The 22,621-nt window shown below is 40.6% G+C and overlaps 1 protein-coding gene across 2 annotated transcripts in view; it reads right to left on the reverse strand.

Annotated features, from left to right (window-relative positions):
- Positions 1 to 22,621, reverse strand: part of AIG1 (androgen induced 1) — a 233,841-nt gene that overhangs the window by 138,355 nt on the left and 72,865 nt on the right. Inside the window, exons 3-4 of one of the 2 annotated variants that reach the window (XM_067701909.1) lie at positions 4,606 to 4,707; positions 2,796 to 2,979 (exon numbers count right to left, since the gene is read on the reverse strand). In XM_067701909.1, coding sequence (XP_067558010.1) covers positions 2,932 to 2,979; positions 4,606 to 4,707 — 150 coding nt within the window. In that variant the 3' untranslated portion in view covers positions 2,796 to 2,931. Of the gene's footprint in view, positions 1 to 2,795; positions 2,980 to 4,605; positions 4,708 to 22,621 lie in introns of those variants that run through there. The other variant, XM_067701908.1, reaches the window with a different exon arrangement.

The raw sequence follows: 22,621 nt of genomic DNA on the forward strand, positions 1-22,621 counted from the left end.
TCTGTGGGATAATAATAATATTCTAACCTTCTGCCGTGCTTGGCATTCTCAAAAGCACTTTATAAACATTAATAGGTCTTCAATAAGCTGAGACTGTCTTGTTGGTTTTTTCCTGTTATAGCATCACTGAGAGTCTGCAATTTTTCTAGAGTTTAAATATTTATTTACTTATTGCTTTTAAAGTGTATTTACTCCATTGACAATGCTTTAAAATTATAATCAGCATTAGAGAAATGTTCACAGTTCTACTTTTGCAACTAAGAAACAAGCCAGAGTAACAACAGTGCTTCTCCTTGCCCGAGTGAACAGTCTGTTGGTCTGGGAAACTGTTTTCTTACTTACCTTCATCCACTTCAAACATGCCCTTCCCATCCTTTAAAACTGCATGTGTTTTTCTCATCCTGTAACTACACAGTGCCTACCAGGGTGCTTTGCATGTGGTGGGTTTTCAAAAAATGTTTGCTAGATTGAATTAAACCAAAGCTCAGCCCGCATATGTGGCAGCCATGCGGAATCCTACCACAACTATCTGTGACCACTCTCATTACATTTTGGAAACTCTGATTCATTTGCTGATATCACTTCTGTTTTTCTTTTGTCTGATTCTCAGTGGACTGAGAATAAAAGGTGATAGAAAGAAATAAATGTGAACTTGACATTCTTCTAAGTTTCAAAAGCAACTACACAAACATCCTTTACATTATCAACACTTAGTGAATACCTAATGGACAGGTATGCTGTTTGAATTTCTGGGAATACAAAGATAAATAGGGTTGCAAGGACAGAACAATTTTTGATTTTGGATATTGAACTGACTCCATTTAAATGTGCTATACTGGAGCTTCCCTGGTAGCGCAGTGTTTAAGAATCCACCTGCCTATGCAGGGGACATGGGTTTCGAGCCCTGGTCTGGGAAGATCCCACACGCCACGGAGCAACTAAGCCTGTGCGCCACAACTACTGAGCCTGCACTCTAGAGCCCGCGAGCCACAACTACTGAGCCTGCGTGTCACAACTGCTGAAGCTCTTGCGCCTAGAGCCTGTGCTCTGCAACAAGAGAAGCCACCACAATGAGAAGCCCGTGCACCGCAATGAAGAGTAGCCCCTGCTCGCCTCAACTAGAGAAAGCCCATGCGCAGCAGTGAAGACCCAATGCGGCCAAAATCAAATAAATAAATAAACAAACAAATAAATAAATGTGCTATACTTTATATGTTTGTATTTTTAGTTGTAGTAAATTAACATTCTTTGTGTGGAGGGTGTGTGGGTGTGTGCTATTTTAATGCAGCCTGGAGATAAGCTAGTGTTTACACAGCAAGGGTGTATTACCCTTCTATTCACCCATTTCCTCTTCCCTTCTGCAAATAAACTCTAGGATTGCTTGCTGAGAGAAAAGAGGAAGACAATGGAAAGAAAGAGATAGGATATTTTCCTTTAGTTATAATCATGTCTAACTTTTGGCAACTTTAGTGTAAATCAAAATTGAAACCCCTGTGGATTTCAGACCCTGTAAGTTTTCTCTTATGCCTGTTTGAATGCTGCAAATTCAAGACTGACTTGATGATTCTCCTGAAATGGTGTCATGATAGACTTATACACTGCATCTCAGTTCTGTGGTTCAGGGCTCTGGATCCCTAGAAATTATGTTGAGATTCTTCAAACAATGAATATGATTCTATACGTAAGAACAGAGTACATTCTCTCTTGGAATTCTTGTAGTTATAAAGATCTAAGCAGGCAATGATAGTGAGCAGGCCTAGAGAGCCGTAAACCATTTGCAGAAATATTTGACGATTACAAATTAAACTAGACAGTATTAAATAAAATATGTTCTATCCTCCTACATTCTTAGATATATTTTTGTAAAACAAAATAAAAAATATGATTGGATGAGTAGTAAAATTTATAAATTACAAATGTAAATATTTAGTATAATATAAATATCCCCAAATTTTATTTTCTTGCCTTCATTTCAGCAAATTCACTAAATATGTTTTTATAATGGAAATTCTTACAAAACTGGAGCTCTACTGACAGTACTAATCTAAAATATCAATTAAAAATAAAATTTAATTATAATTAAAGTGTACACAACTTGAGTGTTTTCATCAAAATATGAACATTAAATAAATGTAAAAATTTTAATGAATTATTTTCATACGTTAAAATTAGATATTCAGAGGTAGCTATTAAAATTAAAGGCAAATACAAACTATAATTAATTAAATACAATTTTTAAAAAGCTGAAAATGCTGATTTAATTTTTTGATGTTTCATAAATCATATTATGCATTTTTTATAAAGATTAAATTATTCATGATTGCAGCACTGAATGTTCATATTTTAATTGCCAATCCAAAGCATCAGCACCATGTTTTATGCGTGATGTATTTAAAGTTTCACATATACATATTTAGAGTAATGTAAACTGTTTAATATTGCAAAATATTCCTCAGCCATCAAATGCAACTTCTTTGTTAGTAATTCTGGAACCATAAATTGGAACATGAAAAAAGCCAAGAAATGGTCATTCAGCTTTTCTAAGACAAAATTCATTGGGAAAGAAACCTATTGAGCTCATATTATCTGAGAGGACTTGACATGTTCGTTAATTTATTTTTCCCTTTCCTAAATATGTCTGTCACTCAAATCCTCCTTGCATTTCTAAGTAGTGTTTTTCTCCAAGAGTGAGAATTTTAACCCATCAAAGTGAATCAAGGGAAAATTAGGAGCGTCCAGCTGAAGTTCTAATAACTTCATACAAACTTAATAAACCATTCATTCGCAACATTAGATGGTGCCAGGATCTGCAAAGATTGTGATTTATTCTCTAACCAGAAGGTAACACTGTACAGTTTAGGGATGTAGACAACAGGCCAGATTGCCCAGGACTCTTCTTCTATAGCACATGATGTAATCATTTGTTCTCAGCTAAGGCCCTTCTGGTGTCAGAAACCTTCTAAGCCTCAGTTTCTTCATCTGTAAAAGGGATAATAATTTCTTGTTCGTAGAACCGCTGTGAAAATTAAATTACATAGCCTGGCACACAGTAGGTTATCGAAAAATAGTAGTTATTAGTATTGACTGGCAAAGAATTATGGGGACTGGCTGTACTGCATTAGTCATCAATCTAATGATTAGGTACTGCTTTTCCTATATGCCAGGTGGCTGGGCAGAGACGCAGGATTCGAAGGCTGCCATTTTGCACTAGCTGTATAACATTTTTGCAGACATGTACCATGGAGAAATGAAAGTGTGGGGCCAGCACAGCTAACAGCAGAGCAAACTCGGCTTGTAAAAGTGGGGAAAGGCTCCATGAAGAAGACAGTATACAAGCTGGCAGGATAAGCAAGAGTTTCCCAGTGAAGAATGGGAAGGGCATTGGGGGCAGAGGATTGCAAAGACTTGGGAGTTATGAAAGCATTTCCACATTCAAGAAAAGCAAAAAGTTGGAGAGAGGCAGAGTAACCATGTCAGGCTCCTGGTTCAATTTAATTGACAAGACCCAACAGATTTGTTTGTAGCTAGACCTGAGGTGCCACGTTAATCATTCGACAGTGTGGCTCTAATTGGACTCGAGGAAAATTCCAGTTCTCTGAGATGTGCTACTTTTGAGGCGTTGGCTTACAAAAGGTTTGATCAATGGCCCTCAGTACAATAATGTTTGTTTGTTACTACACAGCATTTTCTTAAAATATACCAAAATTGGGGGCAGAAGGGAAACACTTACTTTGGACCTCAGATGCGTGATTTCCAGTTCTTCATTCCCCTATAATTTCTGTCATGGGTTGCCCTTTTCACTAGGAGCACCCAGGGACACATTCTAAAAACTGATGTAACCAAAAAAATGCAGGCTTCTTAGTTAATTAGTTAACTAAGTTAAAACAGTGCTCAATTCCAGAGATGGAAAGGGAAGATGACACAAAATTTCTCTGCAGAAAATATACCCTCAAATCTTGTCAAGCAATGTGCAAACCAGCCAAAGTATTTGATCTGAAACTTGTGAAAGTAACGTCATTGCTAAAGCATCCGAAAGAATTAGACTGAGAAGAAGGAAAAGACCTCAAAGCTGCAGGCAAATACCCTGGGATGGGCAGACCCTGACAAGGTGGACGACCACTGCTAAGGACACCTCCAACGCCTGTGACTCTCCCAGGAAAGTAACAGCCCTGCCTCTCCTCCAGGGGAAATTCTCCAAGTACACTGGTTACTTTCAACACAATCTCACTGATGGGAAGTGGAGGAGGCACGGGGTGTCCATAGTGGTGCAGGTGGGAATCAATCCTTAGTCTTCAACAGGGGACAAGCCTTTGAATGGCACAGAAATTAAATCCGTCCTGGAGTGAGCCAATTGTATTATACCGAACACCACTGACACCTCTTATAAACTATGGATTCATCTACTATGTAGTTTCAATAGTGACTCAATTTCATGAGAAGACATTTTTTATTTATGTTCAGTTTTCTTCTCTAACTGTACTCTCTCATTATAATTTTCAATTCATAGCTATTTAGGTAGATTCTGCGGACAGTCTAAATTAGAAAACAGCTCTTTAGTAGATTTTTTTTTAAATAAAAGGAAATCATTTGTTTTAGTCCACTTACCATTCCATGATTCAGCCACCCTGGGATAAAATTATCAAGCAACTTCGGGTAAATCATCTCTCTGTCATAGGCATAAATGATCCAGAACACCGCTACAACGAACTGGAAGGGAAAAAGAGATCCTTTATTTCAAAGGCACCAACTGTCCACAGAATACAATTTGTTGGTTATCTATTGTTCAAAGAACCCAGCAAAACTATAATTTATAATGAAAGACAAATCAGTAAGCCAGCTAATAACTGCAAAGATTGTTCTAACTTCATCCCATTAGTGGTAACTGTTGGGGTCCCTCCTCTTTCCTTGATCTCCCAACTGTGTTCTCTCAGGCGAAGGGCTCTGTTTGTGAGGGAGAGAGAGATGGCCTCTCTGACATCTGGAACAGCTCCCTTCCAGGGCTAAGTGTGTTGGTTTGATTCCTCTCAAGAGGGTTTAAAAGTTCATTGGTGGTTTTTTGGATCCCATTCCCCACTGTACAGCGTTAGAACACATTCAAGAAGCTGTAGTGTATTTTCCTTGAACCCATCATGTGGTTTAAATTAATCTTCACGTTCTCAAGTTTCTATTTCATCACTCACAGCATTGAAATCACTACTATAAAATGTCCCAAAGTCACAATTCCAGCAAATGTATTAATTTATATAGCCTAAGCGGGGGCTTTGGCGACACTGAGAAGCAGAGTGTACGAACAGTTAAGGAAGATTCCTAATTTATGAATAATTCATAAATTCATCTGGATTCCAGAGGTTTATTTTGACCCATCAGCAACATCATCAAAAAAAGCGAGGAGAGTACTCAATTTATTATCTTACCTTTCCTCAAACTAATGGTGAGAGAAGAAGCTCCGATAAAATAAAGAAATGAATGGCCCAAGGACTTAACCTTCACCATAGAATTTTTTTTAAAAAAATGAATGCTTTTGTAAATAGTCTATAAATGTAGCATGTAGAAAAGGGAATGAACCATCCCAGAGGGAGGTCTCATAGTCTCTTCAGAGTTACGTGTCAAAATAATAAATACTACGGAATGATAAAATGTGGCATGAATGTTAAACAGAAACAATTTTATCTCATTTCTTGTAAGTCATCCATGCCCTGACATTTTATTAATAATATAAATTTTATTGCCATTTTTTATAAAACTCCTGGTGTTTATAGCTCAAGGCTAGTACTCAGAAGGATTCCAAAGTTCTTTTAGAAGTACGTCAGTTATCACACGGATAGTCTTAGCCCGAAAAAAAATTCACCCTTAAAATCCAGGACGTTATGAACATTCACTGATTCATAAAACACACTGAATGATAATTACAATAGGCAACTGTAGATAACACACGTAGTTTTAATACCAGATTAGGGTCCCCAGTTATTTATCCTGCTTTTGGGGCAACTATTTTCACCCGGTGGATAAATGCACAAGAGGAAAAAAGAAAAAAACATCTATTATTAGCTTAAGGTTAACTATCGTCAGGCTCTTTCCAAGTACAACAAATAATTTTTGAATTATCCGCAATTTGGGTTTGTTCATTCCACTACTAACTTCATGTGTATTGAATATCAGTGTTCCCTGCCCTCAGACCTGGGTGGGCTCCATGCTTTACAGTCTTGTTACGCAAAGTGTGGTCCCATGGGTCAGCAGCACCCACGCCACCTGAGAGCTTTTTAGATGTGCAGAATGCTAGGTCCCAGCCTGACATGTTCTGATCCTGTATTTTAATAAGATCCTGAGGTCATTCCTATGCACATAAACGTTTGAGATGTCCTGCTTTGGAAGGCTCTGCTCCAGCCACCTGGAACCTCCTCCCTCGCCATGGAGTGAGGCAATCCCAGGTCCAAGTGGCTGGTCTACCCAGAGCCTGCACCACCCCCCCCTTCTAAACCACATCCTGGGAAACCATGACCCTGGAATTTCCTGCCTAAGTAGACACAAGTATGCCTCAGGGCCTGTGTGGGTCTCCTTCTCGGGTCTGACCCTGGAAGACTGACTGTGCAATAAATGTTTGTATCCCTTGACCAGAGAGATGGTTAAGGGGTATTTATTCCTGTAGGATGAGAACCAAAGTTTTACATGTGGCCTGGGTGTCCATGCACAGGCATGAAACCGTTTCAATCCTGGATGGAGCCATCAGTAGAATCCCTTTACCTTTGCCACACAGTGTAATTTAATCATGACAGCGACATCCCATCACAGTCACAAGTCCCCTTCCATACTCAAGGGGAGGGAATTATACAGGCCCGTGTAGCAGGGGGCAGAATCTTTGGGCCGTCTTAGATTCCTGCTTACCATATGCTTCTACTCTTCTTTTCCAATATTGTTTTGGCTATTTTAAGTCCTTCGCATTTTCATTTAAATTTTAGAATCTCAGCTTGTGAATTTCTACGAAAACATCCCCCTAGAATTCTGATTATGACTGTACTGAATCAGTATATTCAATATGAGGAGAAAAGACGTCTTAACAATATTGAGTCTTCTAACCTATGCACATAATTTATGTCTCCATTTATTAAGATCTTTAATTTCTCAATGTTCGTAGTCTTCAGTGACAGCTCTTGCACATATTTCAAGTCTACCACTAAGCATTTTATGTTTTTTCTGCTATTGTAGATAGCATTAAATTTTATTTTTTATTTTTTTTATTTTTTGTGGTACACGGGCCTCTCACTGCTGTGGCCTCTCCTGCCGTGGAGCACAGGCTCTGGACGCACAGGCCCAGCAGCCATGGCTCATGGGCCCAGCCGCTCCGCAGCATGTGGGATCCTCCCGGACCGGGACACGAACCTGTGTCGCCTGCATCGGCAGGCGGACTCTCAACCACTGCGCCACCAGGGAAGCCCTAATTTTTTTTTTTTCACATTCTTTGTTTGCTAGCATATAAAAACACAAATGATTTTTTGTATATTGATGTGGTATCCTGTATCTTTGCTAAATTCACTTAGTCGTTTGAGTGGTTATGTTATAAATTATTTTTGGTTTTTATATGTACACGATCTATAAATGAAGACAGTTTTTCTTCTTTCTTTACAATTTGTGTGCCTTTTCGTTCTTTTTCTTTTCTTATTGCACAATGTTGACCAGAAGTGATGAAGAGTGAGCATCTTTGTCTTCTTCCCTACTTAGGGAAAGTGTTCAGTTTCTCAACATTTCAGTTTAATATTAATTGCAGGTCTTTCTTAGGTGTCTTTTATCAAGTTGAGGAAAATCTCTCCTATTCTTAATTTATGTATATAATGAATGAGTGCTGAATTTTTTCAGATAGCTTTGCTGCATATCTTCAGGTGACCATATATTTTTTTCTCCTTTATTCTGTTAATAAGATAAATGACAGCAATTGATTTTTAATGTTAAACCAACCTTTAATTCCTGGTCATTATGATGATCTTTTTTTATTTAATTATTTAATTTAATTTTTTAATTTTTAATTTTATAATATTTTATATATTATTGGATTCGACTTGCTGATATTTTAAGGAATTTTTTCCATCTTTATTCATAAAGTATATCAACGTCTAGTTAGTTTTTTTTTTTTTCTCATAACGTCATTTTCTAATATTGGTTACAGGATAAAGCTGGCCTCAAAAAATAAAGTGGGAAGTGTTCTCTCCTCTATTTTGTGAAGGACTTTGTGCAAGGTTGGTATTATTTCTTCCTTACCTATTTGATATACTTCTCCAGTGGCATCATCTGGACTTACAAGTTTTCTTGTGAGAAGATTTAATTGTGAATTCAATTTCTTTAATAGATATAGAGGTTTCAGGTTTTCTATTTTTTCTTGAGTTACTTTTAGTCATTTTTGCCTTTTATAGATTTTCTCCATTTCATCTAAATTTTTGAGTTTATAAAGTTGTTCTTAATATTCTGCTATGGAAATCAGCAAATGCTTAAATCAGGTAGTTCATCCTTAGAGAGCTGGTTGTTAAAGTTTGCCAGCACATCACTCTGGAGAGCAACTTTCTGTTCACCAGGAATGATCATTCATGGTGTCCCTACCACATATAAAGCATTGTGGGGTCGATACTTAATAGTGCAATTTGGCCAATCCTTTGACCCTTACCATAGATTGAGGGAATTATATGGGTTATTAAAAGCAAAGTGATTTTCAAGAAAGTGCTAGTCACCTTTCTCAGTGTAACACTAGAAGATCAAGATGTACAGCTGAGTAATCAGCCTTCTAAACAATTCTTGAGATAAAAACACTGCACAGATGGTAGCTTCTTGGCTTCCTGCACTAACATCCTCTTGATGGTATGGTCATCAGCAAACCCAAAATAAGTTTGAACTCTACTACCAGGGCATGGATATGAACAAAAATAGGTTCTCTTGGACAGACTAAGTGATACTGAAACGTCCTACTGTTGTGAAGAAGCTTCTTCTCTGGCCAGGACTGGTAGCCAGCTGTTCCTCAGCACACACCTGCTGCTTCTGTGCTGCCGGGACCAGAATACTGTACTTGAACTGAGAGTGGGAGCAGCACAGTCACTTCCGAGTTCTTCAAGCTTCCCAGACAAAACACTTGTGTTACAGTGGTTATTGAGGCCTCATTTGAACCCCCCGGAAGGATTGGAAATAAACACAAAAGAAAACTGGATTCATACTTTGTCTCTTTTTGTAAGGAGTCTCTCATATGGAGTCCAGTAGAAGCTGAAGCTAATCAGCTTTGGTTTAATTCTAAGAAAAAGCTTTACTGATCAGTGGGAAATTCCTTGGAGTTTAGTAACACCAATTAGAATGCAAAGGATGTCACAGAGACATTTCCCCTGAAGGAGGCTAAAATGTCACTTATCTGTAGATTGGTCTATGAAGGCCATTTAGCGTGATCTCAAACATCCACTGTTGAAGGAGGGAAGGAGGAACTAAATGAATGCATCTTTAAGTTTTCAGCTTCAACACGACTTGAGTTTATGGAATTACTTTCCCTTTTAAAACAAATCTGTTAGTACTCAGACTTTACCAATTACTGATTGGAAAACATTTAAATTCTCTTTTGGGCTCTACTCCTTTGCTTCTAGATTTCCTTTTCATGATTTTCTTTCCCATCGATTCTTTCCAAGGTCATACTGTTGCTGAGAAGTAACATTTAGACATGTTTCCAGTTGTGATTTCTCTTTCCAAATGCACAAAGCATGAGAGTAAGTTGTGTGCTCTGGACGCTAGCTGGCTTTGTCTCTGATGGCCTCCATGCAGACAGTGAATGCCTCATTTTGACACGGCCCTTGTCTTCCCACTTTGCACATCTAGGAGATCCTGAGTCCGCAGGTGCTCTCCTTCTGGCTGACTTCCCTCAGCCACACCATTAACTTCAGAAATGCACAGGGAAGCATAGGGCACTCTGAAATGTTACAGTATCTTTTGTTCCAGAGTACAATTTTTTTCTAGTACTCATTCCTAGAAGTGTGACAAAGAATTCCTCTACTGTAACGATGAGGCTGTGAGTAACATTATATTTTTTTATGCTGTACATTCTACTCAAATTACTTTAAAACCAGAATCTCCATGTAGAGAGTTTCTAAAGCACATGTTGATGTTATACCTTTCTCATGGCTTTCATCTTTTTGGTAGAGTTTATAATTTCTCCATATTTACCCGCACTTAGGTCCTTAATTATCTTTTCTGACTGAGTAATTATGTGAGAATAAAAACCCAACTCCTACAGGAGCCCACATGATTTGATGTCTGCCTGTATTTCCAGCCTTCACTTGTACCATATTCTTTCTTGCTCCCTAAGCTCCAATTGGCAATTTGATTGTTCCTAAAACTCATCATGTGCTTTCCTGCCTCAGAACCACAGCATTTTCCACTCTGTGCCAGGAATGTCCTTCCCTCATTTTCATGTGGCTGGATCCTCTGTTCCTTCAGGTCTACTTTAGACAGCATGGAAGCCTCACCACTGTTCCATTATTTTCTATCAGAAACCCTGATAGAAAATAGGCTTTTTCTTGTTGTTCAATTGTTCACTGTCTGGCTCTTTTATGAGAAAGTGAAGTCTCAGGAAGTAGGGACTTCTCTGTCTTGTTTACTGCTGTTTCCCCACTAAATGGCATATAACATGTTTTTGGTAAAAATTTGCTGAATAAATGAATAAAGGTGCATTGCTGTTCCTTGTATGTGTCAGACCCCACATGTCCCAGAGAAGCAAGTACCTCTTTACTTCTTCAATTTTCTTCCCATTGACCTAAGATTTCTCTTTTATGTTATCCACATTTTTTGTCCTCCTGTCTGTGAGGAGATAAGCCTTTCCTTCCAAGATTATTCTTTTAGCTCATCCCTTCTCAGATCTTTTATCCGTTAGCTCTTCTTTTACCTGTTTAAGTCTTCTATCATTTTAAAATAATCCTTCCCTGAATTTCTAGATCAAGATGGAAGACTAAAGGCTCTCTTTCTTGAAATCAACCAAGAATAAGGAGAATAAGAAACAGAAAGAAACCAATGGAAGCAAGGAACATCCCTAATCCAATAATCACTCTTCTCAGCGGGCTGCCAAGTGTTAGGGAACTTGAACACGGCTAGGGGGAGACACTGATGTGAGAAACAAGATCTGAGGGCTCTCTGGTCTAGCGAGCAGAACGGAGAGATCGCTACAGGTGACACACTGTAAGGGACACTCTGTGACCCTTGCTGGGAACCAGAGCTCTGAGATGTATGGGAGCCCTGGGGAAACATTCAGGTGTCAGAGGTGATGATGTTCAGTATGGCAGTGGGCAAGCACGGCATCTCTGCAAGAAGCAGGATGTGGGCATGTGAGGTAAACAAGACAGCATCTGTGGTCACCAGCCTGAATGGACCGCTTCTGCTCACCTGATGAAGACCAAGGTTTCTGTCACCATACGACAGGGCTGTGATCAATATGAATCAAAGAGAGAGAAATGAGTCAGACCCAGAAAGAAACCATTCTCCAGGGGAGGGCGGTGGTGGGAAACAGACAGAAATTCAAGCTGCCCTCACTCAGTTCCTTAGGCTGTCTCTAGTTCTAGCCTTTCACAAATCGCTGGCTCAGAAAGAACAAACCAATTTAAGGATGAGTAATCATTAAAAAAGAAATAGCATGGAATGTATTCATTACATTACCACAAAAAAAGAGATACCACAAAAAAGAGAGCGAGATAAAGCTGAATATGACCAAACGGGCGGGGGGTAACTGAACAATACAAAACAGAAAATGGACTAATTAACTGATGATCAAATAATTCTCCATTAAAGAAAAGCAGTTCGAGATGAAAAACTGAGACTTAAAGAAGAGAAGCTAGAGCGAGAGAAGGGGATAAAAGTGAATGGGTAGAATTTTGGCAAGAAATAAAGTATAAAAAATAAAACCACATAAAACTGAAAGTCGCATTATAAGCAGTAAAAGGAAAAACTGCCTTTGGTATAGACGGGGGTTTAGCTCTCCACGGTCCTGTGGACTAGGTACACTGAGAAACCTTCCTGCTGTGAAACATTAGGTGCTAAATAAATTACGACAAATATGCTTTCAAATGTATTGCTGAGCGGACAAGAAAGGAAGGGAAATCACTAGGAACCAAAAGCCCCATACAGACAAAAACGAACAAGGAAAAAAACCCAGAACAGCAGCAAACACAGAAACTGGGACTGCCCTGGAGGCAAACGCTAACACCAGAATCTGAGTGTTCTGTGAACTGTGGCCACTGAGATGGATGACAGTGGCCTTGGGCCCATGCAAATCTAGGGACTGGGTCCTGAACCTGAGGGGCCTGGCCCACCTTCAAAGAAAGGGTAGGCTAGAGAAAGCACCCTTCATCTGGTTAAATCAATTGCTTTCTATTCCTAACTGCTAAGATTGTTTCAATCAAAAAGGTTTCATTTCATTGAATTTTGTTCTGCACTGAGATCATCCTTTTTCCTCCTTCATCTTTGTATTCACAAAAGCTATGTGTGGTGATAAAGCAAGTTTTGCGAAGTCAGAAAAGAAATTTTATACTTATATCAATTAACTGTGTGGATATTGTAGTATTTATCCCAGATTCCCTCTTCAGGGTCCATGCATCCATCCTGCAGATGTTGGGGATATCAGTTGCTGGCCACTGTCAGCTGCATCCCTCATTAGAATTGCCCTCAGCTGCAAGGAACTGCTTTGCTCAAGGCCATGCCCCTACCGCAGGGACAGTCTAAATCCAATGACTTACGGATGCAAGGATGCAAAGACCCAGCCCCTCTGCCTCAACTTAAGGCAACTCTGAAGGGTCATCCCTGCTCTAAGAGCTCCCAGGATGCCCGTTACAATTGCAGTGCGGGTCATCTTCTCCCTCTACCCAATGCTGTCTTCCTCACTTCCTAACAGGTATATCTCCCAAGAGCCCCCTCCTGCACGCACTCTCCATCTCAGAGCTGTTCACAGGGACCCCAATCCAAGACCACGCCATTCATGTAAAAGCTTAAATATGAAAACATTTGTTGTAAGTCAATCACTGTAAAGAATTGTACAAAAATTAGTTGCAATCTCACCCTGCAGTAGTGAGTCATTGCCAAAAGGACAGGTATAGCCTTCAAGATTTTTCTCCACGCATGCAAAATGCATTCCATTAGGCCACACTATACCTAGTCTTCTGCAATGTTTTAATTTTAAAATATTTTTTAAAGATACCCCATTTTTCTGAAGCACTTCATAGTACCCCACTGTATGTTACACACCATCATTTACTTAAGCAGTCACTAATGAATACGTACGTTCGTTCCAATTATTACAATTTGCAATAACGTTGCAATGGACATGTTAAGTTAATGGTTTTTGCACCTATATGAGAACCACAGGGGAATAAATGACTAGACGTGAAGCTCTTGGATCCGAGGTCACCACTGCCTGTCGAGTTGACTTTCACAAAGGCTCCTCTGTCATTCCCAGCACCAGCTGCCTTTACCCCAGCTGCAGGCCACCATGTCCCTGTCCCTGTCCTGGACTGTTGTGGTCACCTCTTGTCTAGATCCACTGGCTTCAGTGTCCTCTTAACTCTATTTCTACTTTTGGCCTCAGAGTTATAAAATGTTTGTTATAAAAACATTTAAGAACTTCCCAGTTTAAAGCTTCCGATGGCTCTCCCTTGCTTGCAGAATAAAATCCAAACTCCCTTTGTGATACGGCCCCAAATTCCCTTTGCAGTCCCTTGCCAGCTCCTTTCAGGAACCCAATCACCACACTATGTGTCGTTTTCCAAACTCACCACACACCTCCAAGTACCCATTCTTTTGTGATTTTTATAACCATAGCTTAAAACTCATTACAATTATTTTTCAAAATCCAAGCTCAATCAGTGTTGCTCTCATTGTGCAGTTGTTTCCTTCCCTCCCCCATCCCAGTCTCTTATCCGGAGTAATTATTTCCTTCCCTGACCCACCACAGGTTTCTTCTTGTGACAGCAGCCCATTTAGCTGTGACTCTTACAAGCCTTTTAACCTGCTGGCCCCTCTAAGATGCTGGAGGGCTCCTTCCACCTCCTTCCCCTCATGTGCTGCTCTCTTTGCCTGGAATGCCTTCTACCAGCCCTCCTAGCTCATCCTTGCCATATAGATGGTTCAGAAATGGCATAACCTCCAAGAAGCCTCCCCTGAGTTGCCCCAGACTCGGGCCCCCTTTCCCTGCATGGGTTCTCAAAGCATATTCTTTTCCTTTCTAACACTGAGTATAATTAGGATTAGATAATTTACAGTGTAATCAATAGTTTCTCTTTCCAGTGGAATGGAAGCTCCATGGAGGCAAGGATCAGACTGCTCCCTCTCTGTTGTATCATCACATCTCTCTTGGTGCTTTATAATTTTCTTAACTCTTCATTTTGAAATAATCTAAGACTTATAAGAACTTGAAAAATAATACAGAGAGTTCCTGTGTACCTTTCACCCAGCTCTCCCCAATGATAACATCTCACATAACTGGCATTGGTATAATACTATTAACTAAACTGCAGATCTTCTTCCAGTTTTTACATGCATTCTTTTTTAGAGGGTGTTATTGTACTATAAAAATTTACCACGTGTATCCGTTTATGTAACCTCTACCACAATCAGGGTTCAGAAGAGTCCCAGCCCCATAAAGACACTCCCTGATGTTATTCCTTTAGAATCACACCCTCTCCCCAATCTCAACCCCTGGCAATCATGGATCTGTTCTCCATCCCTACATTTCGTCATTTCTAGAATATTACATGAATGTAATCTTTCCTAGTACTTTATGAAGGATGGTTTACATCTATTTAGTTTCAACTATATATGGGCCAGAGGCTTCACGAGTAAGATCTTATTTAAGAATCACAACTACCTTGAGATAGCTACTATTATTTTTCTACTTTTATAGATGAAGAAACTTAGCTTTAGAAAACTTAACTTTCCCAGAGTCAAAAAGTAAATAAGCTGGCCAGAATGCGAGGCCAGACAGTGGGAACCCAGAGCCATTGCTATTAACCTCCTTAAACACTTTTTGCACATAGTTCATACTTTTGAAGGAATTATAATTGAATGAATGAATAATTAAGTGCTATAAAGGAAAAACTCAGGTTTTTCCTTCCTGAGTAGGAGAAAAGCCCAGCTCTCCCCTACTGTCTTTCTTCCCTGTGTGTCTCTTTACCTTCACCAAGAACACTCCACTTCTGACACGTCGGGTCCCCAACTGTGTGGAGGCTATTTTCCCCCCCAACCAATTCTCGGACACCAGCTGAGTGTCCTACAGTTAAGCTCAATTCAGATACTACTGCCCGGAGATAGCAGCAGATCCCACGGGTTATGGGCTCAGTCCCGTGAGCCTGGCCTCCTCCACCCTTCAAAGGCCAGCCGCAAGCCCGGGTTGTCACCTGTGCTTCTGGCGTGACTGGCTGTAGATCGAGGGTCCAACGATCCCCATCTTGGGTTCGATTAACTCAGGGAAACACTTACATTCACTGCTTTACTGTAAAGGACATGATCAAGGATACATATAAACGTCCAGATGGAAGAGATGCGTAGGGCAGGTATGTGGGAAGCGGTGTGGAGCTTCAGTGCCCTGTCTGGGTTCACCACTCTCCCTCCACGTCTTCACCAACCCAGAGGCCCCTGACCGCCATATTACTGGCAGTTTTGGAAGCTTCATCGTGTACACATAATTGATCATTTACTCCATTTTCAGCCCTTCTCCCTGCTCAAGAGAAGAGAGGGTGGGACTGAAAATTCCAAGCTTCTAGCATGCCTTGGTCTTTCTGGTGACCAGCCCCTACCTAGGAGCACACCCAGAGTCACCTCATTAGAACAAAAGACATTCCTGGTGCTCTTTTGACTTAGCAATTTACAAAGGTTTCAGGAGTCCTGTGTCAGTTACGGGGTCAACGACTAAATATTAGAACAAGAGATGCTAGTAGTGTTCTTATCACTTAGGAAACTACAAGGGTTTTAGGAGCTCTGTGCCAGGAACTGTGGGCAGAGACCCATATATATATTTCTATTATCTCACAAATGCCAAAGACTATTTCATTTCTCAGTTCTCTAGAAAGGCTTCCATAGAGCAGGAACTCAATGAATGTTTGGTGAGTAAATACTTTTGATTAATCATTCTAGAAAAAGGAAAAGGAAAATGGTCAGAGATGGAGAAAAATCACCAAAAATCATGGACTTAACATGACATATGTAAAACCACAGGACAGTAGCATGAAACACAGAACAAGGCGGAAGCATCATTCTTGCCTTCATTAGTAAAAAGTGTATTCATAGAATTTCAAGCACCTCAACAAGGATGATTTGACGAGGTACGTCTTCCCTCTGGCAAATTCACATCCACAGGATAGAGAAGCAGTACTGATTTGGAATATCTGCTGGTCCTAACTGATACTAGGGGCTTGTCTTGCACCGTGGAGACATGCTCCCTTCCTTACTCAAAGTTTAGTTAACAGGCTCCTCTCTTATTTTCATGTCATCTTTGAGATGCAAGCCTTTCCCCACAATACCAGCTTGTGGGGCTGGGGCCCTGTGACCTAGAGTCTGCAGACTATTTGCCCAGGGTCACGCCCTGGGTCATCCCTGTGCCTACAGGCTGAAACCGCACCAATCACGTGGTTCCCCTGACTCTGGCTCTTTCCAGTGTTTCATGGCATCTCAGCCTGGCCTGTTTCACTACTGACTGAAACATGAAACTAATGGCCTTTATTAAAGATTGCTTTTCTTTCCCACCAACAGAACCCAAATTGCCTGGGGTTGGCCTCTAATGGTGGCAGTCTTCTTTTGTGAAGAGTGATGTTTGAAGGCTTATTACACTGTGCTGAGAGCATCCCAGAGACGGTGGACCTGATTAGTAAGGTGGTGTGCATTGTGAGAGGGTAGGGCATGGAAAAGAGGGGGCCCTGAGGGACGAAACTCTGTTTATTCCGCTTTTTGGTCCTCTGCCAATCTACAGCAACAGGGACAAAACACAAATGGCCTTATAATTGTGAAATCAAATCAGAAGTTAAAAATCTTCCCATAAAGAGTGTGAGACACAGATTGATCACTAATGGTCTGTCTCCAGGCTCATGATCTTTTGACAATATCTGGTTACCTTACGCCTCACACAGGTGAGATGACTCCGTAAGGTGTGTCATTTTAGCATTCTAATAACTGACTCTCCTTTATGGGTTCAAAGTTTTAAATTGACCCATTTTATTTGTTTATTTTTTTATTGGGATATAGTTGTTTTACAATGTTGTGTTAGTTTCTACTGTACAGTGAAGTGAATCAGCCATATGTATACATATATCCCCTCTTTTTTGGATTTCCTTCCCATTTAGGTCACCACAGAGCACTGAGTAGAGTTCCCTGAACTATACAGTAGGTTCTCCTTAATTATTTATTGTATGCATATTAGTGTATAAATTGATCCATTTTAAACTGAATTCCACACCCAAATAAATTGATCAAGGCTTCTCTCACTCTCTGTCAAGTGACATAAATAGGATAATTAAACACATCCAGAAACCTCACACAAGACTATCTTATTATGTTAGAAACCACTGCCAGTCAATTAGCATTGACAGAAGTTTCTTTTTCGAAAAATGATTTGGATCTTTTGTCATCATAAAATCACTGAATAATCCAACTCTTGCTGTCTCTTTCTCTCTCTTTTTAATAAAAGGGGACTATAGTTATTTAATATGATTACATTAAAATGAATATTCACAGGGTAGCTATAAGTACATAAGAGAGATATCCAGCTAACCACAGCTTGAATTTAAAGTTCCACCAGAAAATAAAGAAAAATCTAATGTAATCTAATCTAATAAAAGTTAATTAAGTAAGTAATTAGAGCATCCTTTTGTAGAAGCATCCTATGTTAGGTGGCTGTGTCAATGATTGCCTATATTCAGTGCCTTGGGTGTAGTATCAGAATGGCTTGACAGGAATACTACTGTAACGGTGGAAGACGAAGCCTGAACAAATGGATTAGAGCCACCCAAGAAGAATATGTTAACAGAAGAAAACTGGTTGTCACAGTGGTTAGGCTTATTGGTATTAAAGAACACGAACATGTCTCCAGTTTTGTATAGAGCAGGGGGTCCCCTGGCCCCCCAAGGTAGCGTTATAATCTACCTAGCAAGTCAATCCTTAGGATGCAAAAGAATGGATCAGACCATAGTAATCTGACTACCCACCACTAATGTCATCCAATTACCACCCCCCAGCCCCGTGCCTTGCTTTTGAGTTCCCCCAGGATTCTTCTGGCTATCCTTTATCTTCTTCAAAGTTGTTCTGCCTCTAGGAAGAGCTTACAGAGACTCCAGTTGGCCTGACCATTTTTTTGTAATTATAAATTAATTATCTTTCTGAGCTATACTTCAGTCTATAATCACTTAGCATGAGTTCATTTACTGAGAGAAGAATTCCTGTAAAAAAGACTCACAAAACTGAATGTTTGGGTCCTTGGTCCCAGGCTTTAATGGCATTTGAGTACTGTCGCAGCTGGGACACCCACAAATGGCCACCTCACTGCCTTTGAATTGCTATGGAGATAAGAGAGGAAGGAGGCTAAGGTTTTCTGTGTTTTGTTAATTTTTAGATTATACACATAAACAAACTAGGAAAACCGTGTAGCCAGTTCTAGCCATAGTTTGCAATGGGAAAAGACCTTTTGGAGAGGTTGGTGTGTTTGTTTTTTAGTATCATATCAACAACATACCAGTGTTCCTTCTTTTTCCCTCTACGAACAATTTACCCTTTAAATTTAGATCATCTCTAAATAAGACATTTGCAAATGAGAACACATGTTCGCTTTTCCTATTACAAAAGTAACAAACGATTATTGTAGAAATTTGTGTGAATTTTTGTTTTTGCCTTTATATCATTCTATGATGATCTATGCTGTATAAATAAAGTGGAAGGAGTCAAAAAGCAAATCGTCATCTTTGGAACCCAAATGGCTCAAAGATGCGTGCATGCAGCCTGAGCGTCAGCAATCCGTCTGCCTGACAGCACTTCAGGAGTTTTTTCCTTGGCATTTGGTCTACCTGAACTCTCTGTCATCTGTTTAGGCCCCCTCTAGAACTGCTGACCAATTATGGATTTTTTTTTTTGGTTCAAGAACCCTTCTCATCAATTAAGAGCCAGGAGGATATGCTAAACTAATTACTTTGAGGATAAGCATCTCAGGAAGGTGCCAAGATTGGGAAGAAACATCTGTTTTTAAGCTGTGCTAACAGAGCAAGGAGACCCAAAGAAAATCTACTTTGTCCAGATGATCCCCACCCCCCCCAGAGCTTGCTTGCTTTCTCCTCCCTTACTCCGTTTTTGCTTGAGACTCTTCAAGCACAGAGCAACAGAGATTTCTGACTGGGTCCAATACGACAGGCATTACTCTCTCGATAGGACTGAGCAAAGCAAGAAGCGGCTCTGATGGCCAGCACGGCGGCAGCTTCCCCTCCTCGGTGCCCCAGTCCTCTTGTTGGCATCACAGTCTGTAGGGATGAGTGAGCTTCCTATTGCCTACTGCCTCTTGTTTTTAGAAGATCCCCTAATAGAGGGAGTGAAACCGTGTGAGAGCATTTAACGGAGTACCTGGTGTATAGCATTCAATAAATGTTAAATGAATTTGCCAGAAGGTCTGTCGAAGGTTTCTCCCCATTTTCCTGGCTTGCCTGTTTTCAAGATAAAGTACATAAGAAAGTTCCTCTGTGTATCCCGCAGTGTAATACAGAAGACACATCGAATAGGCAAGATTATTTACAGGCGGCATTTGCTGAATGATGTTGAGGCCCAGGAGGCTGGGCCACTTTGATTAACTGATGTACCTCAGACCACCTCAAATCCTTGTTGAAAACAGGAGGGGGGGATAAATTACAAATTTTAAAAGAAAAGCAAATTTGACAGAAACTCTCTTGATAAAGCAGAACAAAACGGCTCTCGGGAATTCTTAGTGAGGCATCTCACTGGGCAGGCACAGTTGATTCGTTAGGGTACCCATGCAGAATGTACTGGATCGTCTCTTGCCAAAAATATTCTTTTGCAACTGTGTAGCTCTGAACTATGCCTTCTTAGAAACCCAGAGATGATTTACAGATGATACTAGATACATTTAGTATCCATTTTTTAAAAACGTAGCTAATTCTACTGATAATACCTTATTTTCACATCTTAAAAACCAGTACATTGGGTAAAATCCATGGTGGCTTAAATCTGTATCCAATTGTTGAAACAAGAAGACAAGGCAGGAAGATGTTCTCTCCTTGCCAAAATTCGTACTTTGTAAACTGGCCTGTAAAACTGTATGAAACCACTGGCTCTGTGGTGCCAATGAAATAATATATCACAGAGAAACAATAATAAGCACAAATGAACAGGCTTTGGCTAAACAGCCTCAAGGAAAAAGATAAACAGTGACTTCTGAGCCAGATTCTGCATAAGCCCCTTTCTCATTTTTGATGCACTGTCCTAAATGAGAAATTGTGGTCAGCTCGGAGTTCACGTACACAGCTGAAAGTGTCTATCAGCTGAATGACGAAAAGCAAAGCTGGAAAACAAAAAAAGCAAAGCTGGGTTTGGTTTGTCAAAAAGTTTAGAGTACTTGCAAAGAGCAAGCACTCCATTATCAGAATGATTGGGTTCAAGCCCAGGTCGCACCACGTCCTAGCCATGGACCTCAGGCAAGGGACCTGTAAAATGGGAACCCTGTCCGCCTAGCAGTACGACAGAAGCATCTTCTGTGAAGAGGGAATGATGGACATTCCTACCTTTGGGGGCTCTGAGGATTAAAGAAACAGAGCACAGCCCTTAGTGTGGTGTCTGACCCCCAGCAGCATGTAGTAGGAGCGAGCTCTCATTCATAGACTTTTCAGGCTCTTGGGGTGCTAGTGGGTTTCGCCACTATGGGAAGGGAGACGGCAAGAAGTTTCAGAAGGTGTAAATGGAACTGCTCGTCCCCAGGCTGGAAACAAAAAAGAAAGGTGACAGCAAATGCCTCTGCGTATGTAGTATCTTCTTTAGGACTCTAAGGTAATTTGGGAGGGAAGGGGGTACAGGTAGAATTTCTGAATAGTCAGACAATAATGTTACCATATTAGTGAATGTAGGGGCTGTTTTCCTTTGTTGACTCTGCTAATATTGACAGCAAACCCCTGGGCTCCTACGTATTATTTTCTAGGCATTGGGAGCGCTGAGGCTCTTTCTGTTTTGTTATTTGTGTTGGTATGAAGGCAGCCATTCTAATTTTGTAGTTGATTGTTAAGGCAAAGAAAGGGGAGGGGCCCTCCTTAGGATTAAGTGGGCTGAGGTGATAAAAATGGGCAGAGGGCTTCCCTGGTGGCGCAGTCGTTTAGAGTCCGCCTGCCGATGCAGGGGACACGGGTTCGTGCCCCGGTCCGGGAAGATCCCACATGCCGCGGAGCGGCTGGGCCCGTGAGCCATGGCCACTGAGCCTGCGCGTCCGGAGCCTGTGCTCCGCAACGGGAGAGGCCACAACAGTGAGAGGCCCGCGTACCGCAGAAAAAAAAAAAAAAAAAAAAAAAAAAAAATGGGCAGAGAAGACTCCTCTCCATTCATGCCTTCCAACCTTGGCACACCACTAATTTCTGCTTAGGATTCTTTCCTACTTCACATCCCTCCCCAGTTTCCCCTTGGTGAATAACGAACAAAGTGGTAGGGAACTCATTGAAGCATAAAAGCAGATCGGGACAGAAGGGCTCCTCTGGTTCCCTCTGAGACACAGCTCCCTTCATTTTCCTTATGTTGCACCAGACTTTGGCCACCACTGCCCAAACTGCTGGTAAGTTTGTTCCCTTTAAATGAAGCACAGACCTAACCTACAGGATAAAGGGACATTCTGAAGAGGGAAACTTCTTGGAAAGGTTTCTTCACAAGCACTTAGGAACAGTGGGCAGGGCAACAGGGCCACCTGTGAACTGTGGCTACACACGTTCTCTCCCCTCACCATCTCTCATCTTCCCGTCTTCTCTCCTTCCCGCCTTCCTGCCTGTGTCTCTGGGAAAACGTCTCCCAAAGCCAGAATCATGCCTCAACTTCTGTTCCTAGGACAGTTACAAAAAGGCATGATGAATGAAAGTCCTACCCAGGACTGGCTCTTTGTAGTAAAATAGGCAAATCATTAGCATAGTAATTGCACAACAAAAAGTTAATACATTCTGTGTAGGTGGAAATTCCACTAGCTCCTTCCTTGAGGGAAAATATTCCTTTTGATATCGGCTGCTTTAACACAGCACATTTTGATCCAGATAAAACAGGTAAGAGTTACCTCAAAACGCCCACAGGGACTGTAGTAATTTCAGGAACACCCATACAGCAAATTGTTGTTTATTTTTCTATGAAGAAGGAGATGCTTGTGGTAGAAGGATGGGGTGGGGCAAAGGTAAGAGAGAAAGAGAGACAGAAACAGAAGTAGAGAGATAGGGAGGGAAGGAAACATGCAGAGAAGGAAGACAAAAAATGAAAGTGTTCCTTTTTTCTTTCCTTTTCTTTTTTTTTTTTTTAAATCAACAACTAATACTGCATCTTGTTCTTGGTCCCCCAAACAAGGGCATACAAAAGATCCTGGTTTCGGGGGGGCGTGTCATTTTTTTTTTTAATAGATTTATTTATT

Source organism: Pseudorca crassidens, chromosome 13 (assembly GCF_039906515.1).
Source record: "Pseudorca crassidens isolate mPseCra1 chromosome 13, mPseCra1.hap1, whole genome shotgun sequence".
NCBI lineage: Eukaryota > Metazoa > Chordata > Mammalia > Artiodactyla > Delphinidae > Pseudorca > Pseudorca crassidens.